Source organism: Pristis pectinata, chromosome 3 (assembly GCF_009764475.1).
Source record: "Pristis pectinata isolate sPriPec2 chromosome 3, sPriPec2.1.pri, whole genome shotgun sequence".
NCBI lineage: Eukaryota > Metazoa > Chordata > Chondrichthyes > Rhinopristiformes > Pristidae > Pristis > Pristis pectinata.
This window is the reverse complement of record NC_067407.1, coordinates 42,471,016-42,495,964: the sequence shown is the minus strand read 5'-3', so window position 1 is coordinate 42,495,964 and position 24,949 is coordinate 42,471,016. Positions and strand designations below refer to the sequence as shown.

The following is a 24,949-nucleotide window of genomic DNA, read 5'->3' as shown; positions in this document are numbered from 1 at the left end:
CAGCTCATTCCAGATACCAACCACTCTTTGCATGGGGGGAAAGAAATTACTCCTCAGATCCCCTTTAAACTTCCACCCTCTCACCTTAAACCTATGACCTCTAGTTTTAGGTACTTTTACCATGGGAAACAGACACTGGCTATCTTCTCTATGCCTCATAATTTTATATACCTCAATTATGTCATCTCTCAGCTTCCTTTGCTCCAGGGACAATAGACCCAGCCTATCCAATCTCTTCTTACAATTCAAGCCGTCCAATCCAAGCAACATCCATGTGAATCTTTTCTGCACCCTCTCTAGCTTCCTTTAGTGTGGCGCAGAACTGCACACAAAACTCCAAGTGCACCCTAACCAACGTTTTCTGCAACTAACATGACGTCCCAACTCTTGTCAATCCTTCAGTTGATGAAGGCATGCATGCCCTACGCCTTTCTTGCCCCTGTCTACCTGTGTTGCACTTTCAGGGAACTGTGTACTTCTACCCTAAGATGCCTCTGTTCAACAACACTCCCCAGGCCCTGCCATTCACTGTATAAGTCCTACCCAAGTTTATCTTCTCAAAATGCATCACTTTGCACTCGTCTGAGTTAAATTCCATCTGCCGTTCCATTGTCCACTTTCCCAGTAGATCTATATCCTGTTATAACCTCAAACAACCTTCACTGTCCACTACACTGCCAATTTTGGTATCATCTACAAACTTGCTAATCGTACCACCTACATTTACATCCAGATCATTAATATTCATGACAATCAGCAAAGGACCCAGCACTGATCCTTGTGGCACATAACTGGCCACATGCCTCTAGTCTGAAAAACAACCCTCCACTACCACCCTCTGCTTCCTACCACCAAGCCATTTTGTATTCAGTTTGCTAGCTCTCCCTGGATCCCACTTGTTCTAAAATTCTGGACCAGGCAACCATGTGGGACCTTGTCAAAGACCTTGCTAAGGTCCATGATGCATGGCTTGGAGGGAAACATGCTGCACCACTGTGTCATCTTTATCTGATGTTTATCAATCAAATACTCAGCATCTCTCCTGACCTTAAGGGCACAATCATTTCAAAATACTTCACCTTCAACTATTCACGTTAAGAGATGTGCAAAGAATAGAACTTTCATTTATGTGGGAAGCTGCCCAGGGCAACTGGAGCTGGGCTCACACATGAGAACCAGCTGAAGAAGGGAAGATAGAGCAGCAGAGTGGTACACTGGTGCAGCAATTAGCGCAGCTTCCTCCCAAGTCCCAGGAGCAGACTGTATGAAGTTTGCACAATCTCCTCGTGAACCACTCTGGTGTGACAATTTTACTTGTGATAGAGGTTGCAGAACTTGGAGCTACTGTGAAGTAAACTTGGCAAGTTGTGACAATGAATCTTTTAAATAATATTTGCTACAGGCAGATGGATATGCAGTCCAACATTGGGATTACCAATTGACTGAATTACTCTCTGTGATGCTGCTTACTTTGTACAATGCAGAAGAAGGTCATTCAGCTCATCAGGTCCATGCATATCCATATCCCCTCATTTCCCCAGACCCCTGCAGCTTATTCTCTCTGGTACGCCCATCAACTCCCCTGTGCTGCTTTTGCCAGTTAGCTACAATAATGTGTACTTTATTGTAACCAGTTAGCCTTTCAGCATATTTTTGGGATGCAGGAAGAACTAGGAAAACCAAGCGAAACTGTGTGTTCACGAGGAGATTGTGCAAACTTCATACAGTCTGCTCCTGGGACCTGGACGGAAGCTGCACTGATTGCTGCACCAGTGTACCATTACGTTGCTCTGTACTTCCTTCTGCTAGTTTTCATGTGTGAACCCAGGTCTAGTTGCCCTGGGCAGCTTCCCACTTCTTAAATGAAAGCTCTATTCTGTGCACATCTCTTAACATGAGTAGTTGAAGGTGGAGTATTTTGAAATGATTGTACCCTTATGGTCAGGAGAGATGCTGGTCTTTGCTTGAGATAATTTTTATCTGACACTTATCATAGTGCACTAGGTAGTGCTGATAACTCATGCCTCCAGTGACCTGGGTTTTATCCTGGCATCTGGCACTGTTTGTGTGGAGTGTACATGTTCTCCCTGTGACCACGTGGGCTTCACCCTAAGGCCTGAGGTTTCCTCCCACATTCTGAAGATGGGCTGGTTGACAGGTTAATTTGCTATTGTAAATTACCCCTCGTGTGGATTGGTGGTAGGAGAAATAGGAGGAGTTGATGGCATATGAGAGAGAATAGGTTACGGGGAACTGCTGGAGAATGAAATTGATAGGATTGCTTTGAGAGCTAGTATTGACTCAATGGCCCAAATGGTTTCTTTGTCATATGAAAAAATGATAACATAAAGACACTGGCTATACTGTTTCATCTTGAATGGATTGGGTAAGTGAAGCCCAGTGCTGTGGAATTGTTTGTGATCAAATACAGCCTTGACTTTACAATGCTAGGAAAAATGTAAATGAAATAGTGGAAGGGCAAAGGATGCTGCCTTGAGGAATATCTATGCAGATATTCTCAGGCAGCAATGATTATTTTCTAATTACTGTAATGAACTTCTCTTGTGCATGGTATGACTCCATCTGCTATAGGGTTTTCTTTTCAAAGCCTGGTGACTTCATTTCTACTAAGGCTTAGTTGAATACAGGTTTGATCATGAAGGCATCTACTCTCATTTCTTTCATCATATCATATATATATGGCCATATCGAATCTTTGATTTCTGGAACAAGTGGTCCAGCAGATTATTGGTGAATAGGTGTTGCTTACTGGTACAAGTGATTGCTTCCGATATTTTAATTAGGAAGAGAGTGATGATTGGTCAAGCTAGATTTATCTTGGGATTTTTTTTTGTATGTGGTAAGAGATACCTGGGCAACTTTCCAAATCGTTGGCTAGATACCAGTGTCAAAGCTGTATTGGAACAGCTTGCTTGGGATGAAGGGGCATTTAATTCTGATGTGCAGGTCTTTGCCAGTAGAGTGAAGATGTTATCAAGCCCACAACCTTTGCTGTAAATATGGGCCATAGTAATTGCAAATAATTGGCCGTATGAATGCATTCTTAACAGTGGATCTGTTTTCTGTTTCAGGCACCCAGTGTTGAACTATTTCTGTTCCCACTAAAAAGGATGTACCTGTTCCAAACAGAGCCTCTGGTTTCTATTCCATCTGATTGAGGGGAAAAAAAGACTTAATCTCATTACCCAAACAAAAAGTTCTTGATTCATCCTTCTGATCCTCATTAAATGGGATTGTTCCTTTTTGTCCCCCCCCCCAACCTCCCCCCCCGCAACCTCCCCCCTCCCCCCCCCAACCTCCCCCTCCCCCCCAACCTCCCCCCCCCCAACCTCCCCCCCCCCCAACCATACCCCCCCACAACCTCCTCCCCCCCACAACCTCCTCCCCCCCACAACCTCCTCCCCCCCACAACCTCCTCCCCCCCACAACCTACCCCCCCACAACCTACCCCCCCCACAACCTACCCCCCCACAACCTACCCCCCCACAACCTACCCCCCCACAACCTACCCCCCCACAACCTACCCCCCCACAACCTACCCCCCCACAACCTACCCCCCCACAAACCTACCCCCCCACAACCTACCCCCCCACAACCTACCCCCCACAACCTACCCCCCCACAACCTAACCCCCCACAACCTAACCCCCCACAACCTAACCCCCCACAACCTAACCCCCCCACAACCTACCCCCCCCACAACCTACCCCCCCCACAACCTACCCCCCCACAACCTACCCCCCCCACAACCTACCCCCCCCACAACCTACCCCCCCCACAACCTACCCCCCCCACAACCTACCCCCCCCACAACCTACCCCCCCCACAACCTACCCCCCCCACAACCTACCCCCCCCACAACCTACCCCCCCCACAACCTACCCCCCCACAACCTACCCCCCCCACAACCTACCCCCCCCACAACCTACCCCCCCCACAACCTACCCCCCCCACAACCTACCCCCCCCCACAACCTACCCCCCCCCACAACCTACCCCCCCCACAACCTACCCCCCCCACAACCTACCCCCCCCACAACCTACCCCCCCCCACAACCTACCCCCCCCACAACCTACCCCCCCCACAACCTACCCCCCCCACAACCTACCCCCCCCACAACCTACCCCCCCCACAACCTACCCCCCCCACAACCTACCCCCCCCACAACCTACCCCCCCCACAACCTACCCCCCCCACAACCTACCCCCCCACAACCTACCCCCCCCACAACCTACCCCCCCCACAACCTACCCCCCCCACAACCTACCCCCCCCACAACCTACCCCCCCCACAACCTACCCCCCCACAACCTACCCCCCCACAACCTACCCCCCACAACCTACCCCCCCCACAACCTACCCCCCCACAACCTACCCCCCCACAACCTACCCCCCCCACAACCTACCCCCCCCACAACCTACCCCCCCCACAACCTACCCCCCCACAACCTACCCCCCCCACAACCTACCCCCCCACAACCTACCCCCCCACAACCTACCCCCCCCACAACCTACCCCCCCCACAACCTACCCCCCCCACAACCTACCCCCCCCACAACCTACCCCCCCACAACCTACCCCCCCCACAACCTACCCCCCCCACAACCTACCCCCCCACAACCTACCCCCCCCACAACCTAACCCCCCACACCCTACCCCCCCACAACCTACCCCCCCACAACCTACCCCCCCCACAACCTACCCCCCCCACAACCTACCCCCCCCACAACCTACCCCCCCCACAACCTACCCCCCCCCACAACCTACCCCCCCACAACCTACCCCCCCACCTACCCCCCCACAACCTACCCCCCCCACAACCTACCCCCCACAACCTACCCCCCCCACAACCTACCCCCCCACACCTACCCCCCCACAACCTACCCCCCCCACAACCTACCCCCCCACAACCTACACCCCCCCACAACCTACCCCCCCACAACCTACCCCCCCCACAACCTACCCCCCCCACAACCTACCCCCCCCACAACCTACCCCCCCACAACCTACCCCCCCACAACCTACCACCCCCACAACCTCCACCCCCACAACCTCCACCCCCACAACCTCCACCCCCACAAACCTCCACCCCACAACCTCCACCCCCACAACCTCCACCCCCACAACCTCCACCCCCACAACCTCCACCCCCCCCCCACAACCTCCACCCCCACAACTCACCCCCCACAAACTCACCCCCCACAACCTCACCCCCCACAACCTCACCCCCCCACACCTCACCCCCCCACAACCTCACCCCCCCACAACCTCACCCCCCCCACAACCTCACCCCCCCCACAACCTCACCCCCCCCACAACCTCACCCCCCCCACAACCTCACCCCCCCCACAACCTCACCCCCCCCACAACCTCACCCCCCCCACAACCTCACCCCCCCCACAACCTCACCCCCCCCACAACCTCACCCCCCCCACAAACTCACCACCCCCCCACAAACTCACCCCCCCCACAAACTCACCCCCCCCACAAACTCACCCCCCCCACAAACTCACCCCCCCCACAAACTCACCCCCCCCACAAACTCACCCCCCCACAAACTCACCCCCCCCACAAACTCACCCCCCCACACCCCCCCCCACAAACTCACCCCCCCCACAAACTCACCCCCCCACAAACTCACCCCCCCCACAAACTCACCCCCCCCACAAACTCACCCCCCCCACAAACTCACCCCCCCCACAAACTCACCCCCCCCACAAACTCACCCCCCCCACAAACTCACCCCCCCCACAAACTCACCCCCCCACAAACTCACCCCCCCCACAAACTCACCCCCACCCACAAACTCACCCCCCCCACAAACTCACCCCCCCCACAAACTCACCCCCCCCACAAACTCACCCCCCCCACAAACTCACCCCCCCACAAACTCACCCCCCCCACAAACTCACCCCCCCCACAAACTCACCCCCCCCACAAACTCACCCCCCCCACAAACTCACCCCCCCCACAAACTCACCCCCCCACAAACTCACCCCCCCACAAACTCACCCCCCCACAAACTCACCCCCCCACAAACTCACCCCCCCCACAAACTCACCCCCCCCACAAACTCACCCCCCCACAAACTCACCCCCCCCACAAACTCACCCCCCCCACAAACTCACCCCCCCCACAAACTCACCCCCCCCACAAACTCACCCCCCCCCACAAACTCACCCCCCCCACAAACTCACCCCCCCCACAAACTCACCCCCCCCACAAACTCACCCCCCCACAAACTCACCCCCCCACAAACTCACCCCCCCCCCACAAACTCACCCCCCCCACAAACTCCACCCCCCCCACAAACTCACCCCCCCCACAAACTCACCCCCCCCACAAACTCACCCCCCCCACAAACTCACCCCCCCACAAACTCACCCCCCCACAAACTCACCCCCCCACAAACTCACCCCCCCACAAACTCACCCCCCCACAAACTCACCCCCCCCACAAACTCACCACCCCCACAAACTCACCACCCCCACAAACTCACCACCCCCACAAACTCACCACCCCCCACAAACCATCCCCCCCACAAACCACCCCCACACACAAACTCACCCCCACACACAAACTCCCACCCCCACACACAAACTCCTCCCCCCCCCCACTCTGCATTCCTCCCCATGTCCCTGCACTCTTTTCACCTATTTTTCCTCTTGCAACCCTCCCCTTGCCCAAACACACTTTTTTTTGATAACATCATGAGAAAGACCATCTTTGAACATGGCTAACTTGAGTTCAAAAATATTACAATTATTTGTCATCTTCATAAACAATCAATCGTGGTTGTGGATGACTTGCTTCCATTCCAGTTAGAGGTAGTTAAAGAGCCCTGTACAGGATCTCCAGACTCTTTTGTAGATTATGCTTGTTGAGTAGGGGTATGGGTTATTTAGGATGTTGCGCAGTTGTAGAAGTACTGTATGCCTTCCTGGATGCTCCTCCACTAATCTGAGAGATCACAGGCCAAGGACTCCTGTGAGTCAGTATGGATGTTACATTTTCTTTAACGGAGGCTTTGAGAACATATTTGTTCATTTTTTAATTCATATTCTGGTATCTGGGTATCTCTGGCAAGGACAACATTCATTTGCCCATCCCTAATTCCCCTTCAGAAGGTGCTAGTGAGCCATTTTGAACCACTGGAATCCTACGCTGTTGAGTTGGGAGTTCCAGGATTTAGACCCAGTGGTGATGAAAGACCAGCAATATGTTTCCAAAATGGAATATGTGACTTGGAGGGGAATGGTAGTATTCCCACACCCCTACTATTCTCATCATTTGGTGGTAGAGGTCATAGGTGTGGGAGGTGCTGCAGGAGTAGCTGTGCAAGTAGTGACAGTGCAGTTCATGTATGGTACATGTTGCTGCCAATATCACTAAGGAAATGAAGGAATGAATGTTTAGTGTAATAGAAGGGGTACCGATTAAGTGAGGCACTTTGTCCTGAATGATGTCAAGCTTCCTGAGAGTTATTGGAGCTGTAGTCATCTGGATGTTGATTTGAACCTTGTGGATGGTGGAAAGGCTTTGGAATGTCAGGAGATGAGTCATTTGTTGCAGGATACCCAGCCTTTGACCTGCTCTTTCAGCCACAGTATTCATCAAAGTCAAGTTTATTGTCATATGCACAAGTACATGTATGCACAGATGCAATGAAAAACTTACTTCTAGCGGCAGCATCACAGCCACAAAGCATTATATAACCAGCATTCACAAGAAAAACATAAATTAAACAAATTAGCAATGCTAATAGTTTGCTTGAGTTTCTCCTAGGATTGTGGGGGATTTGTCAATGTTAATACCATTGAATGTCAAGGTTAGGTGGTTAGCCTTTTGCTGGAAATGGTGATTGCCTGGTACTTTGTATCATGAATATTACCTGCCACTTACTAACTCATGCCTGAATGTTGTCTGGGTCTTGCTGCATGTAGGCATGGACTGCTTCAGTTACTGAGGAGTTGCGAATGGATTGAAGATTTCCACTTCTGATCTTATAATGAAGAGACAGTCACTGATAAAGCAGTTGAACATAGTTCAGCTCCTGCACTGAGGAACTGCTGCAATGGTGTTGTGGGGCTAGGATGATTGACCTCCAACAACTACAGTCACCTGTCTTTGTCTAGGGTACAATTCCAGCCACTAGAGTTGTTTTCCATTTGACGCCTATTGACATTGGTTTTACCAGCTCTCCTTGATAATGTACCCAGTCAAATGTTACCTTGATGTCTCCTCACCTCTGCAATTTGTCTGATTGGTTCATGTTAGGACCAAGGCTTTGATGAGGACTGGAGGCTAGTGGCCTTGGTGAAACCCAAATTGGTTTCATCTCAGATGGCGATGAGATGGTGTACAGGAGTGAGTTAGATTGGCTGGTTGAGTGGTGTCACAACAACAACCTCGCACTCAACATCAGCAAGACCAAGGAATTGATTGTGGACTTCAGGAAGGGGAAGTGGGGAGAACACACACCAGTCTTCATTGCGGGGTCAGCAGTGGAAAGGGTGTCAAAATCTCGGAGGATCTATCCTAGGCCCAACACATTGATGCGATCATGAAGAAGGCACGCCAGCAGCTCTACATTAGGAGTTTGAGGAGATTTGGTACGTCACCAAAGATTCTCACAAATTTCTACAGATGTACAGTGGAGAGCATTCTCACCCTTTGCATCACCGCCTGGTATGGAGGCTTCAATGCACAGGATCGCAAGAGGCTGCAGAGCATTGTAGACTCAGCCAGCTCCATCACGGGCACAGCCCTCCCCGCCATGGAGAACATCTTCAAGAGGCAGTGCCTCAAGAAGGCAGCATCCATCATTAAGGACTCTTACCACCCGGAACATGTCCTTTTCACATTAATACCATCGGGGAGGAGGTACAGGAGCCTGAAGACCCACACTCAATGTTTCAGGAACAGCTTCTTCCCCTCCGCCATCAGATTTCAGAACGGTCCATGAACACTACCTCATTATTCCTCTTTTGCACTATTTATTTATTTTTGTAACTTATAGTAATTTTTGTCTTTGTCTTGTACTGTACTGCTGCCACAAAACAACAAATTTCACATCATACAGCCAGCATGGCTTTGTGAAGGGAAGATCTTGCTTCACAAGCCTGATAGGGTTCTTTGAGGAAGTGACCAGGAAGATTGATGAGGGTAGTGCAGCGGATGTGGTCTACATAGATTTTAGTAAGGCGTTTGACAAGGTTCCACATGGTAGACTTCTTCAGAAGGTCAGAGGCCAAGGGATCGAGGAAGGCTTGGCTGTGTGGATTCAGAATTGGCTTGCCTGTAGAAAGCAGAGCGTTGTGGTAGAGGGAGTGCGCTCGGATTGGAGGGTTGTGACTAGTGGTGTCCCACAGGGATCGGTTCTGGGACCTCTACTTTTTGTGATATTTACTAACGACTTAGATGAGGAGGTGGAAGGCTGGGCTAGCAAGTTTGCAGATGACACAAAGATTGGTGGTGGTGTGGATAGTGTGGAGGGCTGTCGAAGCTTGCAGAGGGATATTGATAAGATGCAGAGCTGGGCTGACAAGTGGCAGATGGAGTTCAATCCAGAGAAGTGTGAGGTGATACACTTTGGAAGGACAAACTCCAAGGCGGAGTACAAGGTAAATAGCAGGATTCTGGGCAGTGTGGAGGAGCAGAGGGATCTGGGGGTTTATATCCACAGATCACTGAAAGTTGCCTCGCAGGTAGATAGGGTAGTTAAGAAAGCTTATGGGATGTTAGCTTTCATAAATCGGGGGATCGAGTTTAAGAGCCGCAAAGTGATGATGCAGCTTTACAAAACTCTGGTTAGGCAACACTTGGAGTACTGTGTTCAGTTCTGGTCACCTCATTATAGGAAGGATGTGGAGGTGTTGGAGAGGGTGCAGAGGAGATTTACCAGGATGCTGCCTGGATTAGAGAGTATGGATTATGAGGAGAGACTAAAGGAGCTAGGGCTGTTCTCATTGGAGAGGAGGAGGATGAGGGGAGACATGATAGAGGTATACAAGCTATTGAGAGGAATAGGTAGAGTGGACAGCCAGCGCCTATTTCCCAGGGCACCAATGCTCAAAGCAAGAGGACATGGCTTTAAGGTAATGGGTGGGAAGTTCAAGGGAGATGTCAGAGAGAGGTTTTTCACCCAGAGAGTGGTCGGTGCACGGAATGGGCTGCCTGGGGTGGTGGTGGTGGCTGATACATTGGACAAGTTCAAGAGATTGTTAGATAAGCATATGGGGGAATTTAAGATAGAGGGATATGTGGGAGGAAAGGGTTAGATAGTCTTAGGTGTGGTTTGAAGGGCAGCACAACATGGTGGGCAGAGGGGCCTGTATTGTGCTGTATTGTTCTATATGTTAGTGATAATAAACCTGATTCTGATTCTGAATTGGGTATCAGTGAGCAGGGGGTAAGTGTCACTTAGTAGCCCTGTGGACGACCACTTCTGTCACTTTGCTGATGATTGAGTGCAGACTGATAGGGGCAGTACAGTAAAACTCCAATAATTCACTATCCAATTGTTCAGAAATCCAGATATTTTGGCCTCTGGTTCACGAGGGCCTTGTTTCCCACTCTCCTTTTAAACTCATGGGGCCCTTCCTGTTGCCCATGCTCCTTTTAAACTCACAGGAGCTCCACCTGTTTCTCACACTCCTTTTAAATTCACTAGGGCCCCCATTTCCCACATTCCTTTTAAATAGCACCCCCCCATCCCCATTTCCCACACTCCGTTTAAGTTCACCTGGTTCACTGAAAATCCTACTATACCACACTGTAACATATTTTTAAAAAATAGTGAAGCATAAGTTGATTGGAGTATTAATAGGATCAGCCTCTGAAAGTCTGGAAAATCTCCCAATCTGGTTCTACTGTTACGTACCAGCAACAAAAACACACCGAGTCATGTATAAGTGTTAAAAAACTATTTTACTAATAACTACTTATGATAATAAGAAAAAAATAAAAGTAAAAATGTTAGAATGTTAGAAGTAAAAATGTTAGATCTTAAACATTAACCCCAAAAACTAAACTCTGTGTGTGTGTGTGTGTGTGTGTGTGTGTGTGTGTGTGTGGCAAATTCCCAAACTCCAAGTCCAGGAATAGTTCTCAAAGTTCAGTTCAGCAAGCGGTAAGATGAAACGTGAGCAAAAGCTTCTGCAAAACCACCATTGATTGAAGAAGAAACGTAGAGAGAAAATAGAGAGTAATTACGAAATCCAAATGTTCCACAAGGGAACCCGTACGACACCTCAATCACTGATAATCTCCATTCCTTTGTTCCGAAGTATCTGCCACCCTGAAAGGCATTCAAGACGTGGCCGTCCACACAAATACCTGTTTCCTTCTACAGGTTAACGATAAAGTGGACTCCACTAGATTATTCCAAAAATCCATACATGGATTGTAGTTACAGACACAGTTATTGTTTTTCACCCATCGATACAGAGACCAGTAGGCAGGTCTCGCTCTCGCTCTCTCTCCTCCCTACACCCCCTGCCACCCTGACTGACCGCTCCAAAAAAAATCATCACGTCCTTATCTCCTGTTGTTGTCACAATCACGCCACACACTCTACTGTGCAATGTCTTAAAGGGACATTCACCAATAGTAACCTAATCCGTAACACTACAAAAATCCCAAGGCTGCCAGATTATTGGAGTTTTACTGTAATTAGTTGGATTGAATGTCCTGCTTTTTGGAACATAACATACAGGGCAATTTTCCACATTATTAGGAAATGCCAGCATTGTAACTGTTTTTCAGTCAGAAGCAGCTCGTTCTAGAGTGTAGGTCTTAAGTTCTAAAACTGGAGTATCTGGTCCCATAGTATTTACGATATCCAGTGTTTCTTGATATCATGTGGAATTAATTGGGCTGGAGAGTGACTGGTATTAAGATGGGGTCTCTTGAGGAAGCCTGACATTTTTCATGGTTTGGATGGGTTTGAATTGGTCTAAGAGTCTGATGCCACTGATCTGATTGGAAATACTATGGGAGGTAGTTATTTCCTTTCTTAGTGATATTGCAGACAGGGAATGGAAGAAAGATGCATCTCCATTTGTGCAAGATTTATCAATGTTAAAAAGTTGCATTTCTTTTGTTGACACTGGACATCTTAAAGTGAACTTGGTACACTTATGTATTTTAATGGTTTTCATATAAATAAGAATTGACCAAAATCTTTTAATTGGAACTTCTTGCTTAGTCAATAGGGGATTGAGGCTCTGGATCATCACAATATGGTCCACTGCTGTAGTTTTAAAGCCCATCTCAGCTAGATAGTCTACTATCCTGAGAATTTTTTGGGGTGTTTTTATTTTACATATCCCTATTTGGCATTAAATTGATGAGCTCACTCAGAAAAGCTCTCCGGAGAAAAAGAAGGAAACGCTAAACTGGTTGCCTGTTTGATATTGAGAATGATGCACAACTTTCTTACATAATCTTGTCATGTAGTCATTGATTTATGGAATCCAGCATTTATTGGCACTGGTGAAATGATGATTATTAGTCATTCTGTTTTATTTTCAATAATAATGTAAGAGCAGCTTAACACTTAGTTTTGTACTGGATTCATTTAACAGTTTTTAATGTGACATTGGTATGGTAAGAGTGGAGGGGGTGTTACCTTTTTGATAAGGGAGGGCATAACAGCAGAGCTTTGAGACGATATTCTTAAGGGATCATCTAACGAGGCCATTTGGGTAGAACTTAGAAATAAGAAGGGGATGGTCATTTGGTAGAGCTATACTATACAGTAGCATGCAAAAGTTTGGGCACCCCGGTCAAAATTTCTGTTACTGTGAATAGCTAAGCGAGTAAAAGATGACCTGATTTCCAAAAGGCATAAAGTTAAAGATGACAGATTTCTTTAATATTTTAAGCAAGATTACTTTTTTATTTCCATCTTTTACCATTTCAAAATAACAGAAAAGGAAAAGGGCCCGAAACAAAAGTTTGGGCACACTGCATAGTCAGTACTTAGTAACACCCCCTTTGGCAAGTATCACAGCTTGTTAAAGCTTTCTGTAGCCAGCTAAGAGTCTTTCAATTCTTGTTTGGGGGGGATTTTTGCCCATTCTTCCTTGCAAAAGGCTTCTAGTTCTGTGAGATTCTTGAGCCGTCTTGCATGCACTGCTCTTTTGAGGTCTATCCACAGATTTTCATTGATGTTTAGAGTGGGGGACTGTGAGGGCCATGGCAAAACCTTCAGCTTGTGCCTCTTGAGGTAGTCCATTGTGGATTTTGAGGTGTGTTTAGGATTGTTATCCTGTTGTAGAAGCCATCCTCTTTTCATCTTCAGCTTTTTTACAGACAATGTGATGTTTGCTTCCAGAATTTGCTGGTATTTAATTGAATTCATTCTTCCCTCTACCAGTGAAATGTTCCCCGTGCCACTGGCTGCAACACAAGCCCAAAGCATGATTGATCCACCCTTGTGCTTAACAGTTGGAAAGGTGTTCTTTTCATGAAATTCTGCACCTTTTTTTCTCCAAACATACCTTTGCTCATTGCACCCAAAAAGTTCTATTTTAATTTCATCAGTCCACAGGTCTTGTTTCCAAAATCCACCAGGCTTGTTTAGATGTTCCTTTGCAAACTTTTGACGCTGAATTTTGTGGTGTGGACGCAGGAAAGGTTTTCTTCTGATGACTCTTCCATGAAGGTCATATTTGTGTAGGTTTCGCTGCACAGTAGAACAGTGCACCACCACTCCAGAGTCTGCTAAATCTTTCTGAAGGTCTTTTGCAGTCAAAATTTGCCTTTCAAGCAATCCTACGAGCAGTTCTCTCAAAGTTTTCTTGGTCTTCCAGACCTCAACTTGACCTCCACCATTTCTGTTAACTGCCATTTCTTAATTACATAACGAACTGAGGAAATGGCTACCTGAAAACGCTTTGCTATCTTCTTATAGCCTTCTCCTGCTTTGTGGGCATCATTTATTGTAATTTTCAGAGTGCAAGGCAGCTGCTTAGAGGAGCCCATGGCTGCTGATTGTTGGGACAAGCTTTGAGGAGTCAGGGTATTTATAAAGCTTTGAAATTTGCATCACCTGGCCTTTCCTAATGATGACTGTGTACAAGCCATAGCCCTAACAAGCTAATGAAGGTCTAAGACCTTGGTAAAACTTATCTCAGAGCTCAAATCTCTTGGGGTGCCCAAACTTTTGCATGGTGCTCCTTTCCTTTTTTTTTACTCCAAAATTGTACAAAACAAAAATAATACACTAATCTTGCTTAAAATGTTGAAAAGAATATTTCATCTTTAACTTTGACTTTTGGAGATCAGTTCACGTTCTACTTACTTAACTATTCACAGTAACAGAATAGTTTTTTGCATGCCACTGTAGACCCTCCAATAGTCAGCAGGAACTTGAGGAGCAGATGTGTTGAGAAATTTCACGTAGTTATGAGAACAGTAGGGTAGTGCAAGTGAGAGATTTCAATCTTCCCAGTATTGACTGGGCCACCCAGAGTGCAAAGGGCCTGGATTGGGCGAAATTTGTGCAGTGTGTCCAAGATAGTTTTCTCACGCAATTTATAGAGGAACCTACTCGGGAAAGAGCAATACTGGATCTCCTCTTAGGGAACAAGGCGGGCCAGTTAACTGAAGTGGCAGTTAGGGAGCACTTTGGGTCCAGTAACCACAATTCTTAGTCTTAAAGTAGTTTGGAAAAAGATAGAACAGGTGCGCAGGCTAAAGTCCTGAACTGGAGCCGGGCTAACTTTGAGGGCATTAGGCAGGATCTAGCTGGGGTCAACTGAGTGACTCTATTTAAAGACAAAGGAACAGTTAGCAAGTGGGAGGTTTTTTTAAAAGGGTCATACCAAGAGTCCAGCAGTATCATGTTCCTAACAGGGTGAAAGGTAGACATACCAAGTTCAGGTAACCCTGGCTTACAAGAGATATCGAGGCTCTGGTCAGGAAAAAGAAGGAAGTATGCATCGTGTTTAGGCAGCTAGATACAAATGAATCCCTTGATGAACATAAAAAGTTTAAGACCAGGCTTAAGAGGGAAATCAGAAGGGCAAAAAGGGGGAATGACATAGATTTGACAGGCAGGGTTAAAGGTTCTTCAGTTATATTAACAGTAAAAGGGTGACTAGTGAGAGACTAGGTCCTCTTGAAGACCATCAGGGCTGCCTATATGTGGAGCTGCAGGAGATGGCCAAGATTTTTAATGTCTATCTCTCCTCTGTGTTTACTAAGGAGAATATCATGCTTGCCAGAGAAATGAGGGTAATAAGTAGTGGGTTTTAGATCATATGCATATTACAAGGAAGGAGGTATTTACAGCCTTGAAGCGCATCAAGGTGGATAAATCCCCAGGACCTGACCAAGTGCACCCCTGGACCTTGTGGGAGGCCAGGGAAGAAATCATGGAGACTCTTGTAGAGATATTGACTTGGTCATTAGCCACTGGCAAAGTTCCAGAAGACTGGAGGGTGACTAATGTTCCATTGTTCAAGAAGAGTAGCAAGGACAGGCCAGGGAACTACAGGCCAGTGAGCCTGATTTCAGTTTAGGGAAGTTACTGGAGGGAATTCTGAGGGACAAGATCTACCATCACTTGGATAGTCAAAGCCTGATCAGGAATAGTCAGCATGGTTTAGTGCATGGGAGGTCATGTCTGATGAATTTTCTGGAGTTTTTTGAAGAGGTAACAAAGGGGAAAGATGAAGTTAGGGCAGTGGATGTTGTCTTTGACAAGCTCTTTGACGAGGTCCCACATGGCAAGCTGATCTGGAAGGTTAGGTTACATGGGATTCAGGAGGAGCTAGTGAGGTGGATTCAGAATTGGCTCTGATAGGAAGCAAAGGGTGATGGTTGAAGGTCGATTTTCCTATTGGAGGCCTGTGACTAGTGGGGTGTCCTAGGGGTCAGTTTTGGGACCTCTGATATTCATTAATTATGCAAAGGATTTGGATATGAATGTACATGGTACAATTAGCAAGTTTGCTGATGATACTAAATTAGGGGGTCTTGTTGATAGTGAAGCAGGTTACAATGAATTGCGAAGAGATCTTGATCAGTTTGGGAGATGGGCTGAGGAATGGCATATAGATTTCAATTTAAATAAGTATGAGGTGATGCATTTTGGACATTCAAACCAGGGTAGGATTTGTACAGTGACTAGCAGGGCACTGATGAGTGTTGTGGAATACAGGGACCTGGGAATACAAGTGTACACTTTGCTGAAAGCGGCCGCACAGTTCGACAGGGTGGTGAAGAAGATGTGTAGCATGCTGACTTTCATCAGTCAGGGCACTGAGTTTAGGAGTAGGAACATTATGTTGCAGTTTTATAAGTCATTGGTGAGGCCACACTTAAAGTACTGTGAACAGTTTTGGTCACCCTGTTATAGGAAAGACATTGTTAAGCTGGAGAGGGTGCAGAAGAGATTTACGAGGATGCTGCCTGGACTGGAGGGCCTGAGTTATAGGGAGAGGTTGGCTACGCTGGATCTTTATTCCTTTGGAGTGTAGGAGAATGAGGGGTGACTTCATAGAAGTTTATAAGATGAGGGGTCTGGATAAAGTGGACAGTCATAGTTTTTTCCCCAGGGTTGGGGAGTCCATAACTAGAGGGCACAGATACAAGATAAGAAGGGAGAGATTTAAAAGAGACCTGAGAGGTAACCTCTTTACACAGAGGGTAGCGAGTACCTGGAATGAGCTGCCAGAGGAAGTAGTCGAGGCAGGTACAATTGCAACATTTTAAGAGGCATTTGGATAGGTACATGGATGAGAGGGGCTTGGAGGGTTATGGGTCGAACACGGGCAACTGGGACTAGCAGGGAGGATGTTGTGGTCGGTGTGGACCAGTTGGGCTGAAGGGCCTGTTTCTGTGCTGTATTATTCTATGACTCTATTGTTACAACCCAATTATGTAGAACCAATTGGATACTTGGAGGATTGGTGTCAATCAAGCAGGCTGCTTTGTCCTGGATGATGTTGAGCTTCTTGATTGTTAGAGATGTTCTCATGCAAGCAATGGAGAGAATTCTATCACATTCTTCAGTTGTGTTTTATAAATGGTGGGAAGGCTTTGAGGAGTCAGGAGCTGTATCATGCGATACATATTATCCAGGCATTTATGTGAGGATCATGGTGTTCTTTAGCATGTCAACACTGGGGTCTAATGATAAAAAATATTGTTCAATTTCAAGGATAGGTTTGTCTCCTTTTTTTTTGAAAATGAGCAATGTTTGGCCCTTAGTGGTAAGTAACTTTTGCATCACTTCATGAGCACAAGCCTGACTGTTTTCCAGATTTTGCTACATGAAAGTATGGATTGCTTATTTATCTAAGGAATTGCAAAGCGAATTAAAAACTGTAGTCATCTGCCATTCTTATGATGAACAATGATGAAGCAGTTGAAGCTGGTTGGGCTTCAGATACTTAACTGATTTTGCAAGTAGCCATGATATAACCAGGAGTGCCTGTGCTGACTTGGGGAGCATGAATAGGCATTTTACTTCCCAACAGTGTTAATTTTAAGTACAGCAAAAAAAAAGGTTTTAAATTTAAAAGAAAGTTGTTCAAAATGGTGCTGAATATTGATGACTTGTCCTGAAACTTTTCCTCAGTAAAAAAAAATCAGCTGTTTCAGAGCTGTTTTAAAAATAAAGTCAGTCCAGTTTGATTAACATTGATTTGATGGTGAATGTCTAAACCTATTTAACTTCTTTTTGTTAGGAGAGCAGTGGAAGATGCAGTGGAGCCCGAGCTGCAAGGAATAACAGTTTATGTTGCTCAGGACTGTACGGGTGAGTGCCATGGTATGGTAATGAGGTAAGCTGACTGGGCATTTTGCCCAATTCTGCCAGTCATCTGAAATTGATGATGCCAGGCAGCACTTAACATTATTGAACATAACTCTTGTTTGATTTATTAAGAGTCAATGCTCTTGTGTTCCACAGGAGCATAATTTTAATCCTTTTTGTTCAATGCTGTCAACTTGGAATGAAGATCAAGGTGGTTGTGGCGGCATATTTATTCCTGTACAAACAATGTCATTGTTTTAATAAACCACAACCCTCACTTTCATTTGGTATAAATACAGAAAATACTTGAACTATATAATGCGTCAAGCAGCATCTGAATTAGAGAGAAAAAGGTGGATTAATACTTTTGATTGAACTATAGGGTTGAAGAGCTTCTACTGAGACAGAGAACACCAGAGTACAGATGTAATAACACATTTCACAAAAAGACAGATTTTTTTTATTTACCTGCAGGTTTATGAATTTGTATACAATATCTCCATCTCAGAAAGATGCTGCAAAGGGCTGTGAACTTAAAAATGTCAACTCAGTCAGGCATATAAAACATATAAGAGAGGTGACAGTCCTGATTTTAATCTGTCCTATCAGGTGACCAGAGGGTGCGTTTGGGTCAAATTTGCAATTTACTCTCAGCCCAAACTGTTTATTTATTTGTTTCAGTGAAGTCTGTGGAGCATGAAGCAGAGTAATCTGTGAATTGGGTCTCTGATCCCAACTTGCCCTTTCTAACTAAGAAGATCGGGTATGCAATGCAAACAATGGGATGGATTGCAATGGGTCACTGCATATTTTGTGAAGCTATTTAATGTTTTAATAGTACATTAATTCCATAACATTTGTAAGCAGAAGTTGCTGTGATGTTCACGTAATTTGTATAATATATGAGAGAGCCTTTTTTGAGCCTTATCCACTGAGTCTTGGCTTAAATTCATCAGAGAGGGGATGAAAATTTAATTCTGCTGCATGTAAATGCCCCACTGAAATGAGTCAAATCTCAACCCAATCTCAAGAACAAAACCAACTTCAGTTTGAAACTGGAACCTAGAAATCTATTAGCCCTTTTTTTGTAGTAGTATAATTGTTGATGCATGACTCCCTTATACTGTTTTTAAAAAGCTCTTTGTGAAATTCATTAATGCCCATTTGAAAACAATGCTATTGGTTCAGTGCTATTCTGTTTTGCAACCAGGGGCATTACTGATCCAATTTCTTGCATTGCTCTGACCTTAGGAAGCAACTCTCAAAGGATAAAATACAAGTGCGCTCTTCCACCCACTGGGGAATGAATGCATGCTGCATTGTTGACATGGATGTGGTAGATTCCTTTAAGGGACAGAGGAACCCACACAGGGTACTGAGGAATGTTATATGCAAGATCTACCATTGTTTCAGTAAACCACAACTCCTACTTTCACTTGGTACAAATACAGAAGATGCTTGAACTATACAAGCTTGTTCAGTGGCACTTCTGGCAGGAAATTGCCAGGGACATTTTTATAAAGACATGAGTGCACTCTGTGAATGCCTCTAGTCTGGAGAACCCTACAAGCCAAAAGTCCCTATGTGCTTTGAATGCTCAAGTCATGGAAATGAACAATGAGGGTGGAACATCTATACTTGCAGTGACCAACCAATTCTGAGATGTGGCATATCAGAAGCAGCAGTTGGATGCTTTTTGTTCTGCCAAGTAGTTTCCTTCATTTCTTTCTTCATTTCTCATTTCTTGAACTTTGAATCACTTATTTATTTGCAGAATTTATTCTTGTTATTCTAGGCGCTAACATTTGAAGGGGAACCAACTGAAGCTATCTGGTGATATGATTCCAAGCATCCTAGCTGGATTGCTGTAGTTGAGGTGTACTTTGTAGGGAGGATCATTTACATGTGAATCTACATGCTCCTTTTTGAGTCTTCATCACTGGTAAAAGATGGTTCTTCTATGCATGAATGGTACAGTTATAATTTAGACTAATGTCAAAAATCTCACTAGAGACTAATATTGGGCATTGCACAACTATTGACATCATTTGGATGAGCTGGACACTGGAGAAGCAGCACGAGGCTACACAAATTTTGCCCCAATAAGACTGTGCAATATTAATGATTGGAATGTATCTCTCATTGAAATATGCACAATGTTTCTTCAGACTCTCTTTAATGCAGTTGCCATCTGTGCAACACTGGTTTGTGCAGGCAGATTTCTAAGCCTGGCTGTCATTAAAACCAGAAACCTCACTTGAAGCTAGAAGATGGTTGGTGTGAGAAATGGTAAAATATCATACATACTCAGTAGCTGGTACTCTTAAGAAGAACTGAAATGCATTATAATAGATTAGAACAAGTTATATTTCAGTTATGCTGTCTGTATTTTTAATTTCCCAATTTTTAGAAGATTAAATAATGCTTTCACATTAAGAGAATGTGAAGAATAAAGTCATAGCTGAAGTCAGTTAGGGAAATAGATATTGTTTAATTCATGAGAACCCGAGTGAGAGCCATATTGAACTAAATATGGGGACCAAGCTTTGGTTTCCAGTTTGCCAGAGAAAATCAAGGAATAAAGGATACATTTTCAAGGTGATTGGGGATGTTGCCTTGATTTTTAAATTCAACATAGTTTAGATGCAGGGAAACGGAAGAGCAGATTTGAAATTTTGGAAGAACAAATCATAATTAAAGTGTTACACTCTATTTTTCAGTTTATATTGCTGATGTAATGGAAAAACACTTACAAACTGTTGAATGTGGAATACCAAATTCATCGGACAGGAATGCTGTTGTTATCCTAATACCGGTGAGACTTGGAGGAGAGAAGGTCAACCTGGAATACAAAGAGATTGTAAAGGTAATGGTGATAGAATGTCTTTCTATAGTATCCAGACAATTCTTTGGTGCTATGTTATAACTTTTTTTGTTTCTCATTCTAATTTCAAATCCTTTCACAATGACCAGAGTCATATTAAGTCACCAATGGTGAGGGATTTATACACACAATTTTTATTTTTTTTGTTTTTTGCTGGAGCTGTGGTTGCAATAAGGCTCATCTGTAACCAAAGAGGGAGCAGTAAAACCAAGCAACTTCCTGCTGTTAATTATTCTCCAATAACTTCTGCCAAATGGTATATTTGTATTTAAATCCAATGAAATCCAGATTTACTATGATTGTGATGCTCTCCATTGTTATAAAGGTTGGTGACTCAATGCCATTCAAGTAAAGTATGTGCATTTGGGTAACCTAACTGGAAGTGCATGAACCTCGATAATGAAGTCATGGGAAGCATTTTTGTTTTTATGTGGGGATGAAGAGCTCAGGAATGCAAAAGTGCAAGGTGACTAATAATGCTTTTGAATGGATATGACTAGATAGTGGAATGATGGAGATTTTCTGATGTGACTCAAGGTCCCTTTTGCTCACCACAGGAAATAGACCTATCGTCTGCACCCCCATTTATGCCACACCCTCATTCCATACATTTTATTACATAGGTTTGCTGATCTGTGGTTTATAAGTTAAACATTTGTTTCAGGTGACCAATAATTTAAAATTGGACCTTTCTAACAATTTTGATTATGAATCAGTTTAGATTATGCTGTTGTTTAACTTGCAAAAATGTCTTTTTTGTTTCCATTTTGGACTAAGTAATGTTTTGGGCCACCTTCAGAAATTTGAATAGTTCATAATTTATAGAGTCATTTTGCACAATCTTTGCAGAGGGTAATTCAAGTCAGGCTCTTAATTTTCCACTGCATTGCATGGAAGTACTGAGCTAAGGAGAATGGTAATTTAAATCTCATCTGGATTGGAGAGTCCAAATGGATTTTCTCTTTTTGTTTGATAACTATAAGACCACTAGAACAATAATGCTTTGACAAAAACAGATTGGCAGGGGGTTGAGCAATTGGAAGTCCAGTGAATATATTTGCTACCTTGACCTTTCAGTTATTGAACCACTTGGACTAGGTCAGTTAATGGCCTTCAAACATTGTACAATGTGAACATGTCAAGTTGCAGAAGACTATCGGAACAAAGGATCATTTAGAAGTTCAGCTCCGTAGAATAAATACCTAGTCTGCACAGCGGTTTGGTTGGCATTAGCAGCTCACTATTTTGGGTGTTATGGCTGAATTCATTTATTGTTGGCAAACATTTAATATCTACATTTTAATTTTCATGTCAATGCTTGACCGCTTCATATATAAAATGTGAGTCTAATTCTAGTTACAAAACCAATTGTTAAAATTGTCCCTCAGGAAATGATATTTTCTAGCCTTAATCCCACCTATGTATCCATTTCTTTTCTCCTTCTGGCTCCAGGCCTACTGGAAGAGAAGGATGCAGCCCGAGCTATGACATTCTAAAAAGGAGGAACTGTTAGTTTGACTCATTTGTTTTCTCAGCAGATTCAAGTCACCCTAGTTGCGCTTGCCTATCTTTAGCCATTGACGTCCTTCTGAAGCAATTTATAATAGACTCTTTTTCTCAACCCCCCTATCGCGTTGTTGAAGCTATCTCAACAAGACATGCAGCCACCATCTGTTTGGCCCAGCTATTTACCCAGTTGAGCTGTCTGAATGAATAATTCAGTCATAGAAAGATATAGCATGGAAATGGGCCTTTTGGCCCACTGGGTCCATGCCACCATCAACCACCCATTTACACTAATCTTACATTAATCCTATTTTTTAATTCTTCCCACACTCTCATCAACTCTCCCTAGATACCACCACTCACCTACACACTAGGGGCAATTTACCGTGGCTAATTAACCTACCACCTGAACCTCTTTGGGATGTGAAAGGAAACCGGAGCACTCAGATGGAACCCATGTGGTCATAGGGAGAACATGCAAACTCCATACATTCACCGCTCAAGGTCAGAACATAGAACATTACAGCACAGTACAGGCCCTTTGGCCCAAGATGTGCCGACATTTTAGCCTGCTCTAAGATCCCTCCATTTTTCTATCTTAAATGTCTGTAATGTGTCTGCCTCCACCATCTCTGCCGGCAGTGCATTCCACACACCCACCACTCTCTGTGTGTATAAAAAAAACAACTTGCCTCTGACATCCCCTATACCTTCCTCCAGTCACCTTAAAATTATGATCCCTCGTGTTAGCCATTTTCGCCCTGGGAAAAAATCTCTGACTGTCCATTTGATCTATGCCTCTTATCATCTTGGACACCTCTATCAAGTCACCTCTCATCTCCCTTTGCTCCAAAGAGAAAAGCCCTAGCTCACTCAACCTAACCTCATAAGACATGCTCTCCAATCCAGGCAGCGTCCTGGTAAATCTCCTCTGCACCCTCTCTAAAGCTTCCACATCCTATGAGGTGACCAGAACTGAACATAATACTCCAAGTGTGGTCTAACCAGAGTTTTATAGAGCTGCAACATTACCTCGCAGCTCTTGAACTCAATACCCCAACTAATGAGGGCCAACACACCATACACCTTCTTAACAACCCTATCAACCTGCGCGGCATCCTTGAGGGACCTATGGATGTGGACCCCAAGATCCCTCTGATCCTCCACACTGCTAAGAGTCCTGCCATTAACCTTGTATTCTGCCTTCAAATTTGATCTTCCAAAGTGTATCACTTCACACTTTTCCGGGTTAAACTCTATCTGCCACTCTCAGCCCAGCTCTGCATCCTATCAATGTCGTGTTGTTAACCTACAGCAACCTTCCACACTGTCCACAACACCACCAACCTTCATGTCATCTGCAAACTTACTAACCCACCCTTCCACATTCTTATCCAAGTCATTTATAAAAATCACAAAGAGCAGGGGTCCCAGAACAGATCCCTGCGGAACACCACTGGTCACCGACCTCCAGGCAGAATGTGCTCCATTTACAACCACCTTCTGTCTTCTATGAGCGAGCCAATTCTGAATCCACACAACCAAGTTTCCCTGGATCCCATGCCTCCTGACTTTCTGAATGAGCCTTCCATGAGGAACCTTATCAAACGCCTTACTAAAATCCATGTACACCACATCTACTGCTCTACCTTCATCAATGTGGTTTGTCACGTCCTCAAAGAATTCAATCAGGCTCATGAGGCTTGACCTGCCCCTTACGAAGCCATGCTGACTGTCCCTAATCAGCCTATGCTTCTCTAAGTGCCCATAAATCCTGTCTCTAAGAATCTTCTCCAGTATTTTGCCCATCACTGAAGTAAGACTTACTGGCCTGTAATTCCCAGGGTTATCCCTACTCCCTTTCTTGAACAAAGGAGCAATATTTTCCACCCTCCAATCACCTGGCACTACTACTGCGGCCCATGAGGGCACAAAGATCATCACCAAAGGTGCATCAATCTCTTCCCTTGCTTCCCGTAATAACCTTGGATATATCCCGTCTGGCCCTGGTGATTTATCTACCCTAATGTTTTTCAAAAGTTCAAACATTACCTCTTTCCTCACGTCGACATACCCTAGCATATCAGCCAGTTGTACGCCATCCTCACAAACCTCAAGGTCTCTCTCACTGGTGAATACTGAAGTGAAGTATTCATTAAGGACCTCCCCTACCTTTCCGACTCCAGGCACATGTTTCCTCCTTTAGCCCTGATTGGTCCTACCCTCACTCTAGTCATTCTCCTATTCTTCACATATGTGTAGAACACTTTGGGGTTTTCCTTAATCCTACTTGCCAAGGTCTTCTCATGCCCCCTTCTAGCTCTCCTAAGTACATTCTTAAGCTTCCTCCTGGCTACCTTGTAACTCTCCAGAGCCCTGCTTTCTAAATCTTAGTGAAGCTTCTTTCTTCCTCTTGACATGATATTCTATGTCTCTTGTCAACCATGGTTCCTTCACTCTACCATCCTTACCCTGCCTCAATGGGTCAAACCTATCCAGAACCCTATGCAAGTCCTCCCTAAACAACCTCCACACTTCTGTTGTGCACTTCCCCAAGAACATCTGTTCCCAAGTTCCTGCCTAACAGCATCATAATTCCCCCTCCCCCAACTAAAAACTTTCCCATATCGTCTGCTCCCACCCCGCTCCAAGGATCTGGTAAAGGTCAAGGAGTTATGGTCACTGTCTCCAAAATGTTCTCCCACCAAGAGATCTGAAACCTGATCAGGCTCATTGCCCAGTACCAGGTCCAGTGTGGCCTCTCCTCTAG

General features: G+C 45.2%; 1 protein-coding gene across 1 annotated transcript in view; it reads left to right on the top strand.

Moving 5' to 3' along the window:
* The window catches only part of atg4c (autophagy related 4C, cysteine peptidase), a 62,656-nt gene that overhangs the window by 25,805 nt on the left and 11,902 nt on the right, over positions 1–24,949 (top strand). The window contains 2 exon segments of the mRNA XM_052011702.1: positions 17,722–17,792; positions 20,510–20,655. Of these exon segments, the coding sequence (XP_051867662.1) occupies positions 17,722–17,792; positions 20,510–20,655 (217 nt within the window).